Source organism: Cicer arietinum, chromosome 5 (assembly GCF_000331145.2).
Source record: "Cicer arietinum cultivar CDC Frontier isolate Library 1 chromosome 5, Cicar.CDCFrontier_v2.0, whole genome shotgun sequence".
Classification (NCBI taxonomy): domain Eukaryota; kingdom Viridiplantae; phylum Streptophyta; class Magnoliopsida; order Fabales; family Fabaceae; genus Cicer; species Cicer arietinum.
The window spans coordinates 312,517-328,699 of NC_021164.2; the positions used below are offsets into that span (position 1 = coordinate 312,517).

The 16,183-nt window shown below is 32.8% G+C and overlaps 2 protein-coding genes across 3 annotated transcripts; one reads left to right on the plus strand and one right to left on the minus strand.

Annotated features, from left to right (window-relative positions):
• Positions 1 to 4,349: 4,349 nt before the first annotated feature.
• LOC101495556 (O-fucosyltransferase 9) lies at positions 4,350 to 11,510 on the plus strand. Of its 2 annotated transcripts, none has more exons than XM_004499497.4 (10): positions 4,350 to 5,013; positions 5,600 to 5,672; positions 5,987 to 6,054; positions 6,795 to 6,883; positions 7,848 to 8,045; positions 8,722 to 8,926; positions 9,181 to 9,348; positions 9,721 to 9,888; positions 9,996 to 10,181; positions 10,804 to 11,510. In XM_004499497.4, the coding sequence occupies exons 1-10, from the start codon at positions 4,687 to 4,689 to the stop codon at positions 10,846 to 10,848; spliced, it is 1,527 nt and encodes a 508-aa protein (XP_004499554.1). In that variant the 5' UTR covers positions 4,350 to 4,686; the 3' UTR covers positions 10,849 to 11,510. The 2 variants fall into 2 exon arrangements, with proteins under 2 accessions (XP_004499554.1, XP_004499553.1); XM_004499496.4 differs by having other exon boundaries at positions 4,354 to 5,013; positions 9,996 to 10,186.
• Positions 11,511 to 12,361: 851 nt separating this feature from the next.
• Positions 12,362 to 15,943, minus strand: LOC101496104 (uncharacterized). Its single transcript, XM_004499498.4, has 5 exons — positions 15,148 to 15,943; positions 14,426 to 14,887; positions 13,788 to 14,165; positions 13,640 to 13,707; positions 12,362 to 12,778 (listed from the first exon to the last, which is right to left on the minus strand). The coding sequence occupies exons 1-5, from the start codon at positions 15,724 to 15,726 to the stop codon at positions 12,577 to 12,579; spliced, it is 1,689 nt and encodes a 562-aa protein (XP_004499555.1). The 5' UTR covers positions 15,727 to 15,943; the 3' UTR covers positions 12,362 to 12,576.
• Positions 15,944 to 16,183: the final 240 nt, after the last annotated feature.

The window sequence follows — 16,183 nt, forward strand, 5'->3', positions numbered from 1 at the left end:
ACAAATTCTACCATAAATAAATCACATAACTGTGAGGTCTCAGATTCGAATTTAAGACAGGACGTCCAACCTAACAAGAGCTAGGAGTTAAGGACGGATAATTATTACTTTAGTAACATAACAAAGTAACAAAACTATTATAATTGAGTTTATAATATCGAACAAACATAAAACTAAATAGAGAATATTTAATAAGAGAAAAATGATTAGTAACTTCAAATCACCTCATTTTCATTATGCAATTATTGATTCACTATTTTAACAATATAACTTATTTGATTATGTCAAATTAACAAACTAGATTAAGACCAATTTCTTGACTCAAAATCCATTTTTTATAACAACGAACTCTAATTTCTTAAGTGATCAAACTTGTTACTCAAAACATGTATAAACCTTAATTTCTTAGACACATGTTAATATTTTTTATCCCTATAAAAATATTGAAACATGAACATATATTTTGGTTCCAATGATTATAGTCTATTTCCCAATAACTAAATAATTTATTGGTTCAATTCTATAGTGATCAAGCACAAAAAAGATTATGAGAAAAAATATATGAATAATCAAACTTGTTTTAATTACATAAACATCATAAGAAAACCAAAATTAGATAGATTTAAGGAGGTTTATATGATCCCTGATCAATGGAAAAATTAGTTTACGATTAAGAACATAGTAACAATGAAGAAGATGAAATTACACATAGAAAGATGAAATGAATATTCACTTCTTGCTTCCAAAAGTGAAATCTTCAAATTCCTAACCTCCAAGATGTACACAAGAATCTTCAATGCCTCTTAGATTAGAGTCCTTGCAAAATATGAGCTTTTAGCTTAAATAGGGATTTGGGATGCGTGTTACCGCATTGCTATGATTCTGGGCGCATTGCTCTACTATAGATAGAAACTGTGACATCAAATGCACTATAGCACATGGTTGGATGCAATGCTCTACAATGTCAAATAAACATATATGTTCTTCCAAAATTGTTCTCCCTCTGAATTGATTTATATTGTTCACCCTTTTACAATCGAAATTAGGTTTCAGTGTTTTCATGAAAGTTGTAGATGTGGATATTAGCTTTCATTTGTAACTAATTGAACTCCATTTGGACTTCCAGTGCTAGAAAAAAATGTTTTTAGTGTCGGCCGAAAGCCCAAGCTAAAGGGCTAAAAACTGACGCTATCGTTTATTAATTTAGCGTTGGCGTCGGCCCTAGGCTAAATCAGTCGAAGCCAATCCACAACATCAATCAAATGGCATCTGACGCCAACGCTACCGTTAAAAATAGAACATATGACGCTAGTATATCTCCATTGACACGCTATTTGAAAAAATCATATTGCGTTGGCGAGTTGTCGCTAAAGTCAATAAAGCGAAACATCTAGTTTTGGCCAAGCCGACAACATAATCAATTGATAAAAATTAACAATAAAATAAAAGTCAACTCTATAAATAATATGACATTTGTTAGACTAACAATACGGTCAACACTTGAAAAGTCAATAAAATGTGTAGCGTTAGATTGACCGACGCTAAAGTAGATTGTTTTATTAAATTAATTCTCATATAAGCACTAAAACACATATTTTAATTCTTATTAATTTAATTATTATTATAACTATTCAAACTAAAGCAAAAAATTAACAAACATCATATATGTGGAAGTAACAAAAAAATGGCTTTGGACGAAGTAGAGGTCAAATATGTAGAACTCATCAAGGATAACCTATAGAAATGATATCTATGAATCCACACATTGCTAATGTCAATTTATCATGAAGCATAAAAAATGTTATGCTTATACACATTGGAAAGAAAGAGATATAATATCATATCAACCCTAAAGATCACATTATTATCATAATAATCAAACAAGGACAAACTAGTATATAAATAAAAAGACAGAAGCAAAAGAAAATTGTTACATTTTGTTAGAAATAAGTATAAACACACATAATCGAAGCAAACAAAATATCACACCTTATGTGAATTTGTTAGATTTTGTTAGAAATCCTCATACACATTCAACTGCCAAAGAAAAAATAATTTCAAAATTAAGAAGTTATACTTGATTTGATAGACACAACTAAACAACAACATTTAAAAAAAATCCTATAAAAAATGAAACTTAAATTTCTACAAAAAATTGTTTTTGAGAAAAAAAACAAATCCCTAAATTTCTATTGAGAAAAGAGACATACCTAAATTTATATTCACAAACTAAAATTACTATTGAGAAAATAGAAATCCATCATAAATGTCTTTTCACAAAAATTATAAAATGAGAACAATAGACAACATACCAAGAATGAATAGATTTGTGGTGAGTCTAGAAAAAATGCAAATGGTGGTAGCGTGGTGGGTTCGCGGCAGTGGGTGGTGAGTGAGGAAGTGATTGAGGGCAAATGAGAGGGAGATTTTTCTATGGGTGGTGGTGGGTTTTCTGGATAATGAGGGAAAACGAGGGGAATGTGAGAGAAAAGAAGGAATCGTGATAGAAACGAGACAAATAGTGACAACAAATAGTGTGTGAGGGTGAAGGGAATCGACAATGTGTGAGTGGAAAAGAGCGAGGGAAAAAAATAGAGTTAAGGTATGTGATAAAGTTTACCGAAAAAAACAATATATATTTAATTTTACCAATAAAAAATTATAGCGTTGATCCTGTCGACGCTAATAATTTGAAGCCATATTTAGAGTAGCGTTGGCCATCCAACGCGAATTATTAATGAAAAATAAATAAATAAAATAGTTTATTAATTTTGCGTTTGTTGAGCCAACGCTAATAGCGTCGAAGATGGGAACCAACACTAAATATGAATGCTAAAGCCAATTGTTCTAGTAGTGGTCTTCAAATCCATATAGGATTAAAATAGTGTATAGTGGTCATGTTAGTTTTTCACCAATATTGCATTAAACCAATTAAACAAAAAAAAAAAAAACTACACAAAATAATTGGTTAATTATGAAAATAAAAGCATAAATATCTTATTTAAATCGAATTAATATTTATTCAAAATAACTCTAAAATGAACATTAAATTAAAAAATATAAATTAAATAATTGACTCAAAATAACTATAAAAGTAATGATTAATAAAAGTTCGTTAATATATATATATATATAATTAATATAAAATAAATTCAAAAAGTAAAAAAAGTAAATTTTCTTGGAGCTGAATTTCTAAGATAAAATTTTCACCTTTGATTCTTTAGCATGTGCTTTAGCTAGGGTCGTTCAAAAAAACTAAAAACAAAACCAAACTACAGAACTGAACTGAACCGAACTATTTTTAAACTGAACTGGTTTATAAAAATTGAGAATCGAACTGTTTCGGAACTAACTTTTTAAAACTAGAACCAAATCAAACCGGTTTTTAGTTTGAAAAACCGAATTAAACTGGTTTTCAGTTCGAAAAAACTAAATCGAACCGGTTTTTATTTCAAACAATTTGAATCGAATTTTTTTTAGAAATAGTTAGGGGTAGTTATGTAAAATTTGACTTATATAAATAAAAAAATTAAGTTAAACTGATTCGGTTCGGCTCAAATAATAAACCAATGCACCAATTTATAAAATAGTTTGGTTCAGTTTTTTGAACTGAAAACCGATTTGGTTTAATTTTTCTAAACTGAAAACCAAATTCAATTTTCAAACGGTGTAGATCAAAACTGAACTTTATCCATCCCTAACATTAGCTCCTTGATTTAACATTTGCCAAAAATTGTTTATTTTCACAATTGATGAAAAAATAAATAATTATTTTTTAATTAATACTACATTCGTCCTTAAATTTAAAACTATTATGAAATTAGAGTGATAATCAATCACCACCAATACTCCGTTCAAACAGCTGCGGCTAGTTATTTAAAGAGCATACCAAGTTACTAACCAATCAACGCCGAGTTATTATTATTATTATTATTATTATTATTATTATTATTATTATTATTATTATTATTTTATCATTACGGCGAGTTATTATTATTATTATTATGATTATTTATAAAATGAGAGCCACGCGCATAGCACGTGTTATAGTTGATTATATTAATTGCTGTTTTCCAAACCAAAAGCTAGTTGGGAATGGATCCCTGCAGTCCGTGGAATCTAAACCATTCACTATCACATTTACACGTGGTCAAAAACATTAAAAGAGAAATGGATGGTGGAGATTTGAACTGCAGATTCTCTTTCCTCCACCATTCTTCCACTGGAGTCCCACCATTAAATGTTAAAATGATTTCTTCCACAATACTGAAAGTTACGTTTTCAAAAATATATTTGCGTAATTGATTGAAACCGTATTAAAATGTCTGATATACTCCGATACTATATATCCACGCACTTACTTTCTTGTCTCCATTTATTATCGCAGTTGCTCACTTTAATATAAAAAATGATTTTCCATTATATCACCATTATTATTATTTAACTATTTTCTGAAAAAGAAAACAAGTGCTCTTCAAATTTAGCCATCCCTTCTTTCTTTCTTTCTGATCTAACGTCTCAACCACACACACATGCAATTCAATTCAATTCAACGCATGAATGAAAATGTACAATGAATGAGATGAGTAGAACGAAATTGAAACCCAACTGTTGAATGAGAAATTGAAACCCTGTTTATGATTGAATTGAAGGGATCTATCTGCACATTTCTGGATCTGAAATCAAATGCATGGGTACAGCCGCCTAGGAAGGAGCAAGGGCAGCGGCGGCGTTGGTGGCGGTGGAAGCTCCTCCTTTACCTCATCATCATGGTCGAAATTTGTATTTGTTGTTATGTCAGCAATTTTGAGAAGGCGAGGGTTGCTTCTATTTGCGCCTTTATTGTATATTTCAGGGATGTTGTTGTATATGGGTTCATTAAGCTTCGATGTTGTTCTTGTTCATAAACACCGTCACCGTCCTCCTCCTCCCGGTTCTCTTTATACAAGTCCTCAACTCTTTCATAACCTTTGGCCTTTCATGGAAACTGACAATTCAACTTCTCTCAACGTTGTAAGTTCTTTTCATTTATATTCAACTTGCATTTCTCTGCCTCACATTGCCAATTTTCTCCATTTTCTTCAATGTATATTTAGTGCTGTCAGTTGCATATTGCTGAAAGTTACAGTTTGTTCATATTCTCATATGTTATAGTGCTATTGCCCAGCAATAGTGACTATTTGACAACACGTTCTAATAAATGGTGTATCGCTGAGCAATAAAGATTTGTTCAAATTTTTTTGTGCTATAGATTAGCGGCTATTTGACACCACTATTGGAGTAAAATGTCATTTTGATCCTACATGTGTGACAAGGTGTCACTATAGTTTTTGAATCTATTATAACTACAAAATCATTAATGAGTGTATTTTCTATTAGTAATTTGATGAATTGAACTCATTATTTACTAAGAAAAAAACATATCGGAGGACTAAACTAAAACGACTAACGAGGGACATTGGATTATGTTTTTGTAATTTTGGTTAATTGATTATAAGGATACCATTTTACGTATTCAAGGAGAATATTGTGGTGTGTTACTTCAATGTTGCATGTATTTAGTGTTGACTGGAAACATGTGGTTGATTGATTGATGCAGTTGATGAAAGCTTGGAATGTGAAAGAGGATAGACACTGGAAGCCTTGTGCAAACAAAACACTTTCTCAAATAGGTAGTATTTTCTATTCTTCTCTTTTCTCCTTTTTATGGAGAACGTAATGTCCAATTTGAAATATATGTTTTACTTGTTTGGTTGTTGCACTTTTGTATTGCTTAGCTTTTCTACCTTTCTCACTCTAATTTGTTTCTTTGCTATATTGGCTTTCCTATTCAAGTTCAGGAATCTTTAGTTTGATTATTATTTTACCTCCTCTATCCGTGTATTTTATCATTGTTGAAAGAATTTGCTAACTTTTTCTTGTCCTATCCGTGTATTTTATCATTGTTGAAAGAATTGGCTAACTTTTTCTTGTCCTTTGTGCGTAGAATTGCCCAAGTCGAACGGGTACCTTATAATTGAAGCAAATGGTGGACTAAATCAGCAACGCTTGTCGGTATGCCTATTTATGACACCAAAGATTTTATTTTTATTGGTTTATTTATTTAGGATTAGGAGTCTTGTGTAGTACGTAGGAATGCTTATTCCTTTTGTTGCCTCCCATCTTATTTTTGTCAGCAGAAAAAAATGCTATTATTATAACATTGTAATTTTTTTTTCTTTCTGTAAAACTCTATTTGTTATCAGCTTGTTAAAAAATAAAAGATAAAATATGAATTATTTTGAACATTACTCTCTATAATCTTCACTCATATTACATATATAATATATACATCAGAAAAGTTAAATTTTGTTTTCTCATAAGGGGCATGTATGTTTTTTCAGTTAAGCTCAAGTTCCTAATGCAATTAAATTTGACTGGTAATGGCAATTTTGTTCCATTCTTATTACAAGGGTTCACCATTCTGTTTATGTAACATGCCATTTAAGATGCCAGTCCCTTGTGAATGAGTGTAAGAAAGCTTGAAATCATGTAGGTGGGAGGAATTAAATAGCTGTTAATGGTGATTTTCTGCAATGATAATTTGTTTCTGAAAATGGATATCCAATGAGTTATATCTACTGCTTGCTTTATTAAGCTGGTCAATGATAATTTGCTCCTAATGACGCATGGTGGTAGACTGCCAGTGTACATGGTTTAATGCTATTTGATGAACATCGATGCCGTGGATTGCTGTCCACATTGGATCATGTGTCCATATTGTTCTAGCACTTATTATACTATTCACCATGCAGATATGTGATGCCGTTGCTGTGGCTGGATTACTAAATGCAACTCTTGTTATTCCAATATTTCACTTAAATAGTGTATGGAGGGACTCAAGGTATTTTTGCTTATGTTATGTGTAATTTTAAAATTTGTAACATGATTATTGTGGTTGTTTAATTTATGCATGCTTAGTGGCTGTCAAATCTCATTGCTATAGCTCAGACTATTTTTGAGTTTCTTCTCAACCGTATCATTCACATGGGAGTTTGAATTTGAAAAATAAATCATGTTTCATCATTCTACTTTCTCTAGGCACTCCATTTACTCATGTGCAAGGTAGGTTTGATAGGACCTCAGCTTAAAAAAATTGTACGATCCGGGGAAGGAAGATCACTTTGAATTTTCTTTTTTTAATAAATCTTTGTAGCTGACCCCCACCTGATGGAAAGAAAAAGCTAAGGTTGTTGTGTTAAGTCTTTGGAATGGACTTCGAATTTAAGGATCGTAATATATGCATAGGAAGGAACTAATAAACTAATTCTATGCATCTTAGTGATGGAAAATAAGCGAGGCTAGGTACTACATAGTGTGTACTTCTGTTTTTCTACATTGACTCATTTCTTAATTATTTGTTACTATCTCTTTTCTCTATAATTTATGTCTTACGGAAAATTTAAAAGCTTTTGGCAATTGAAAACAGATATGCTCTGCATACCTCAGTTTGAGTTTTGATCTTTTGCTATTTTGACATATCTTGCACCATTCACTTGGAACACATCACCACTTGAATATCCTGAACGTCAGAAGTCATCTTAAACGTACTATGGATGCAAGACTCATAAGTAACAGTCACAGATGCTGAACTGAGAGTCCATTACATTATTTGCCACTGCATGGGCTTATATTACATCATTCAAAGAAACTACTTTTTGATACAATGATTTACTCCTTTTTGTGCATAACTGAGACATCTGATATGTAAACTTCATTAAGTTCTGTATGTGTCGAACATAGAATTCTTTAGGTTTTATAATTCTCTTGCTTAAATTGGAAAAGCTTATGTCATCTTCATCTTGCAGCCATTTCGGTGACATTTTCGACGAAAATTTCTTCATACAATCACTTGAAAAACATGTGCATGTGGTAAGAGAACTTCCAGCTGACATACTTCAACAGTTTGACAATAACATAAGTAACATTGTCAATCTTAGAGTAAAAGCCTGGTCTAGTCCAGCTCACTATCTACAGAAGGTCCTTCCCCATCTTTTGGAAATGAGGTGCGTGTCTTTCTCTCTTCTCCTGTTTTCTCTTCACTGGTTGGCTTTCAATTCTTCTGGCTTGAAAGTAGTTTCAGTTGTATTTTTAAAGTTTATTCTCCTTTTAACGAAGTTCAATTATTCTCAATAGAAATTACAAATTGTCCAAATGCTGAAGATGTAAAATGCTATGCCAAATGTGTTTTGTAATGAAAGATAGAGAAATATATTATATTGGCAATCAAACGGGATTTGCATTACATATTTGGTTGCTTGAGTTTCCATGCATATAATCACTTCATTCACTTACCCTATGGTATCCGATCACGTGACATTTTAAATTAGATTGGTTATAGCTCATGGAACAAGGAGTCTTCAACCATTGGAGACAAAATAGCTCATTGAATATTTTATTTATAATAATAATAGTTTAGTATTTTAAATTAACTGATTTATATATTTGTGATAAATTGGTAAAATAGTATTTTAATTCAGCTCTCGATGGGAATTATTATTTTAAACGTATCTTTCTCCCAAACATAAAAATTGAGATTCTCAGTCAAAGTTGTAGTCATCCTCTTGAATATGTAGTGGTCCTTTATTATGATTTTATTATTATTACCATTTTTTTTACAAGCATATCTTTGTCATATATTGTTTTTGGCTTCTAAGAGGACTTTGTTCCTGCTTGTTGCAGAGCTGTTCGTATTGCACCATTCTCCAACAGATTAGCTCAGTCAGTACCCTCTAAAATCCAAGGGCTTAGGTGCTTTTCCAATTTTGGAGCTCTTAGATTTTCAGAACCTATAAGAACACTTGCAGAAAGCATGGTTGATCGGATGGTTAAACATAGTTCCCAAAGTGGTGGGAAATATGTTTCAGTGCATCTTCGCTTTGAGGAGGTGTTATAAAATATCTTTGTTATAATTTAGGTTATGCTTAGTTCTAATAATCTAATGATTTTGCCTTATATCTAAATAAGTTATTTTATTTTTAACGTAAGTATTTGTGTACTTGATAGGATTAGACTACAAGTCTAATATATGATTTATGAATTTGCTATTTTTTCGATTTTTGCTTCAGTTCCTCGTGTGCTTGGTTAGCTCTGCATCAATTAAATCTTACTACTATAGTAATAGTTTTTCTGTGTGTGAAGGATATGGTTGCATTTTCATGTTGTGAGTATGACGGTGGGGCAGAGGAGAAACTTGAAATGGATATTGCTCGTGAAAGGAGTTGGCGAGGTAAATTCAGAAGAAAGCATAGGATAATAAAGCCTGGTGCAAACCGAGTGGATGGAAGATGTCCTTTGACTCCATTGGAGGTATGCAGTTAACATTCTTTCCTTCCTTTCTTCGGTTTCTTCTGTTCCTCATATTTGCAAATAGGATCTGAATTAAATATTCTGTTTTTCTTTTCAAACAAGCTTATGGTACCTGAAGCTGGGGTAGTAGTCATGATTTCTGAAACTATTTGAAATGGGAATTTGTTTCCCTATTTTTTATTCCTTGCTAATTTGGGTTACTAAAGATCCAATTTGAAATCTTATAGGTGATGTATAGCAATCATAAATTCAAATGATAGGGTTACTGGAAAATCGGCTAAATCAAAGTAGAAAGTTCGAAGTATAATACAATCTTTTGAAGTAAGAATAACATAACTCTGATTTTACAGATCATTTTATTCGATGCTGCAGGTAGGAATGATGCTTAGAGGCATGGGTTTCGATAATACAACCTTAGTATATGTTGCAGCAGGAAAAATTTATAAAGAACAAAAGTACATGGCACCACTTAAACAGATGTTTCCACGATTACAAACAAAAGATACACTGGCAACTCCAGAAGAGCTTGCGCAATTTATGGTATTTGAGAAGTGATTTATGATTACTTAAAAACAAGAAAAGTCCATGTTATTCTGTAAAGGGATTCCAGGAGAAAGGAATTTGTGACACATTAGTTTATGATGCAGGGCCATTCATCTAGGTTGGCTGCTCTTGATTATACTGTTTGCCTTCATAGTGAAGTATTTGTTACAACTCAGGGTGGAAATTTTCCTCACTTCTTGATGGGTCACAGGAGATATATGTATGATGGGCATGCAAAGACAATTAAACCCGATAAGAGAAGATTGGCTCTAATATTTGATAATCCTAATGTAAGGTACAACTTTGACTATCTTTACTGGTTAGCCTTTATTTTTGAAGTTGTATCTTTCACCAGGCATTAAAATATTAGCATAGATGACGAAGGATGTGTCTGCCTTTGTGTGTGCCTGGTATACATTAACCATCCTACTAATTTTCTAAATTTTATGATTGATTTTGTACAAAGATACTAGGTATCGGGGTTAGGTTTAGCTCTCTGGACTGTATTTGGTGTTCTACTCATGGCTGCTTTATGGGACTTTCTATCTCATATATGGAAAGAGATTTGGTGGTCTTGTTCTGTTGTTATATTGCAATACCTTGTGTACAGTCCTTGTCTAATTGCACCTTCTCTCTTTTCTCTTAATAAAATTTATTTTTCTTTACAAAAAACTTGGTATGAGGTTGCATGTGATGTACTGGTTATTTTTATCATTCTTAGGCTATTTAGAACCTCCATTTATTCTCTCACCACTGGTAAATGTGTCTTTCAGAAATCCCTTCACCTGTAACCCTGGAAGAAAAGCTGTAAAACATAAAAATGGAGGGAGAATAAATTACACATTTTGTGTCATTCAGACGGATGCATTTGCAATGTTTGTTGTTTGATATTTATTGTTACTGATTTTGCAGATGGGAAGTATTCAAACAACAAATGGAAGACATGCTTCACCATAGTGATCAAAAGGGAACCGAGGTAAAAAAGGCTGCTGGTTCCCTATATACTTTTCCCATGCCAGATTGCATGTGTAAACAGGTAGAACCCAAAAATGAAAATGCTAACACTGGGAAATATTTGAAATTATAATGTAGAAGAATTGTCTTTAGGAAATCAAATTAATTGTTCAATAGATGTAATTTATATCTGTACCATCAAGTTTGAATTAAAAAAGAAAAGTAGTTTGATTCAAACTTGAAGAAAAGCCACGTCACATCATAAACTAAGGCTTCAATTTATTTTTTCCTTTTCTTTGATTTATTAGTAAAATTAGCTGGGAAATTATAATTCTTTGTACATGAGATTGTTGTAACCCAAGGCAGACTTGCACCTGATTATGAAGATTCATTTTTGGAGGACTGACGAGCTTTGTGACTTCTAAGTTACTAAACCAAGCTGTTTATTTAACCAGTGATAAAAGAATAGAACAATTGGATGCTATTGTTGCTCAGATGGTTCATTTCCCTCATGTCATGTGCAGAAATAGTTTTGAAATATTATTTTTGTATTGTATAATAATTAGTCATTGTAGAAACTGTTGCTGATGAGTAGTGGGTGAGCCGATTATACCATTTGAAAGATTTACCATAAATAAGAAGTGTGAAATTGTGGTAGTGTGTAACCTTCTTTATCCTGGGTAGTGTTTTCGGTTTTGATGTGTTATTGCTATCTTTTCTGTACGAATACATAAAGATCTTCTGGAGAAATTAGTCATTTCTCTATAAGACTCTCTTCAAATATTCCATTGTAATAATGATTTTTTTATTAAAATATTTAAATTTATTTATATTTTTTTGTAATCAATAAGAAATAAATGCTTTAATGGTAAAGAAAAACTTTCATCTGTCAAAACTGGGAAAGGTGAATAGATTAAAGTAGAAAGTGTACTAAGTAGGATATGAGTCTTAATTAAGTGGTAACAGTGAGAATATGAGTTCCAACTATTAACTAAATTTTTCAACTTTTGTATAGAAACTGGGATAGTAATACTTATATCAGGGAGATAGAGTAACGCAAAGCATTTAAAAGAGTTGAAGGAAGTTCGAATTTAGACATTAAATTGAGATGGGATCAAATTGACACCAAAATGGATAAAATCATTTAATAGTAAAAAAGTTTACATTTCTCTTCATATAGTATTTTTATATTGTTTACCCCAATTTAATTAAAAGACATTATTTGAAGAGCAATAATACAATATATTTCATGTGTGTTTTAGAAGTAGATTAACATATGTTGGAACACAAAAATCTAACAAAAAGGATAAGTAAATTGTCAAATCAAATACCGGTCAGATAACTTAAAAATTGACTAGACTTGCTCTTGTTTCAACTCGTCCTTAACTTCATATTTGGCCATTGATTGAGACCCGGTTCGAAAATATTTGCCTTATACAGCCCAACCCCAACGACTAGCTTGTTGGGTCAGAGAGAAGAGTCTATAAACAACACCCTTTGTAACCAACAAAGACAATAGTAGAAAAACCATCTTTGTAACCCAAAAAATACAAACTAGTGTAGTACTCTAGTAGATTAGTAGCAACTATCAGTATTTGACAACCATAAATAACTACCAAATTTACATCAATCAAGGTTCGGGATAAAATCTTTCTTTACATGCAAAAAAAGACGAACACATAAACTAGGGGCTACTAGTATATCTTGATCCCAATCACAAGGTTTATCTCATCAGCCACTACCAGACATAAATGACATTGCCCTTCTGAAGTCCAAGGGGGGACGAGGAAAAGCTTTTCCACCTGGTAGCCACAGGTTACCTTCATGAGGTAGCAGCACCTGTGGTTGTCCCTGGCTATTTTTCTCACCTTCCCCGGATTGAACTTGCTGTTTCTTGACAAACTCAAAAAACTCTGCAACTTGGCGCGCATATCTGCACCATGCACAAAAAAAGAAAATTACAATGTATTAAGGAACAACGGACTAGTAGTTTAATACATAATAGACAACCTCTCACCGATAGAATTCTTAAAAATAGCACAGCATCATCCAAAAGTTTACTAATTAAAGAAACATAGAACTTGGCATCTACTTCCGGATATTTAATTACAGAAAAACATAGCATTTCACTCACTATATCCACTACAAAGAACTGGTAAAAACTCTAGGATTTGCAAATCAACAATGAGCAATGAAATTAACTTAGGAGACATGCAAAATTTGTAAAGAAAGCAATTAAATTAATATCAGTGCGGCAAGTTTGAAATAATAGTTAAAATTATTTACTTTCAGGACAAATATATCATCTGATGACATGCCGCTCCCAGTATATCTCAGGATTAAACAGTTGGTTCACACAAATGAAAGTAGATAAATATATGATGCATCAGTACAACTTAAATATCCTAAAGCAATGGCTGCCCATCTACAAAAAAATAAGTTTGACTTGTAGTGGTAGCAGTGATAATAGGTTCATGGCTTAAGACTTCAGATAAATTACTCACCTTATTTTCCAGTGCTATACTAAATTACTCTTTACAAGTAACTTAAAAATGTAACTTTAACATTAACGTAAAAAAATTACACTGCTTTACCCAAACTAGCATGCAACATGACACTTGGAACCTAACACTTGACCGGTAAAAGCCTCAACAACAAACATATCATAATACTATTCCAAGGACAATAACAATCATAATATTCTAACAGAGAAAAAAGCATCTGATGGAACAAAAGTTTAGTCCATGTTACAGAAATTTAAACAAATATCTGAGTAAGAGATAGTTTATCTTACTCCCTCTTGGCTTCAATATCCTTGGTGAAATCAATATTGGGTTCACAGTCCAGAATCAATGCAGGAACCTGTTTGAAATTGAAGTGAGTAAACCCGACTATTATAAAAAAAATCATAAACTGGGACGTGGGATTCCCAAATTTGGTACCTTCTGAATGCTGGAATGCATGTGGTCGCCCTCCAGATAAAATACACGGTCTCTTATATCAGGGTGTAAAGAGTTATCGACATGATGGGGAAGCTTATTGACCGATAATACTCCATGATTACCACTTTGGAAGGGGAATAACCAGCTCTCATGCTTTTCGTGTAGGCCGCGGAGATATTCTAGGCTGACTCCACCTTCTTCATCTCTCTTCCTTAACTTCATTCTCTTATGGCAAGTATCAGGACTTGCTCTGAGATAGATAAAACCATCAGGAATAAGGCCAGGCAAGGAGGACACAACAGGATCAAACCAAGAGTCATAAATGCTGATCTCCATCTCATTCATCCAATTGGCTTCATGAACAGCTCGTACAAAAACCTTTATTAAAAACACATTGGGACGATAAAATATATAAGCCTTTTTTAAACACTGGAAACAGGACTCTCTTCCTGTCAATCTCAAATTAAACTAAACAGAAAAAGGAAAGAACATCACAGTTTCAAATCTATGAATTGTCATAATTTTCCAACTGAAAACACATTCGAAGAAAGTAAAAAAGTTGTATTACCATGAGAAAGAAAAACAGCAAACAGACACCCTGACTCCAGAAGAATATGAAAGGGGTGAAAAATACTCACCATCCTGTCACTGAAAACACTCCTCTCCATCAATCGAAGAGGTTTGACTCCAATAGAAGACTCTCTTTCCTGCATCACCCTAGTAACAAAGACGTAGTTCTGAAAGGTGTAGGCATACCTCTGGGGCTCAGCATAAAAAGCATCCAAGATATTGAAGTGGTCAGGTCCAACATCCTGCCACTTGCCAATGGGTTCAGGAACCACCTCAACAAGATCACGCAGTTCAATAGTTTCATTGGCTATTCTCTGAAGGAAGGTAGTTTTGCCAACACTGATATTACCTTCAACACAGAATGTAAGTCGCTTCTTCTGGAGTGGCTGCTTCCCAGAGGAACTATCATCTAATTCTTCATCAACACTCTTTTTAATGAAAGTAGTTATACTTTCAGCATGGTTCTTGTGAATAATTCCAACAGAGCTCCGCAGATACTCAACCATCTGGTCACTAGATTTTCCAAAGAACTGCAGTCAACAAAATTGTCAAAAAAGTAAGCACAACATTCTGTGTTTTCCTTGGCTTGTTAGTTTGATGTATGAAATTACTAACAACATACCTACTCAATTATGCTTTTGATACATTAAAGAAAGAACTATAATAAACATTTAGTGTTTGATATTACAACAACAACTTTATACGGGCAGTTAGAAACCCTAAAAAAGAGCATAAAATAATACCCTACAAGAGAACATATCTAATTATTTTGAGAGAGAAAAGAAGCTACCTTATCTTTGTAAAGTTGTTTGAGTTGAGCGACACCTTCAATACCTTTCCGAACGAGTTTTTTGAAATTTCTGGGACCCACACCAGGAATAGCCAACAAATCAGGATTAGAAGATGAAATGGGAGAAGAAGAAGAAGAAGCCTTTTGCCTCCTATTAAGTCTGAAGGTGGCAGTGGAAGAAGAAGAAGAGGAGGTGGAGTTATCCCCTGTGGTACCCTGTTGTTGTTCATCTTCAGTGTCATGAGAAGAAGAAGAAGAAGAGGATTGTAAGGAATTTGAAGAGTTGTTATTGAGAAGGCAAGGAAGGGTTTTGTTAATGATAGTAGTGGTGTGGCGTGTTAGGGTTAGAGTTGGGCAAAAACATCTACGAACATAACAAACCTTGGAGTAGCGAAAAGAAGAAGAGGAAGAATAGAGGGTATTTTTGAGAGAAAATGAAAGAGCAGCAGAATTAGACGGCGATGATGAAGCCATTGTTGTAAAGTGAGAGGGTTTAGTTAAGAGAGGGATACAAGTAGCGGAGAGAGTGAGAATAGGAATGGGAAGTGAACAAGTTGAGCGGTGTATCACTTTCTGCATTACTTCTTCTTTCAAGCATTTGTAATATACGATATTCCTATTGCAACTGCAACACTCTCTGTCATATGAATATGAATGAATATTATGTATTTATCTTCTAAACCTCTGAAGAGAGAAAGAAAGGGTTTTGCTGTCTCCTCTCCTTTATGCTCTGCCTTGGCTGCGCTCTTTTCAATAAAATCACTCTTATGGATATACACGGTTTTAAATTTCACAGGGTTTACTATTCTTCCTTATATGCTCCCTCGCGGATATGGGAAACAACATACTATTCTTTGTACTCACATCCAATAATTTAAATGTGTTTTATTATATACTAAATCATTCAATTTTATTCTCTTTTAAACATATAACTTACAAAAATTACACTATTTTTTATTGGAAATCCATATAAAACTAATTTATACTAAAAATGCATATTTATTAAATTTAAAATTATATTGGTGTCACATTGATT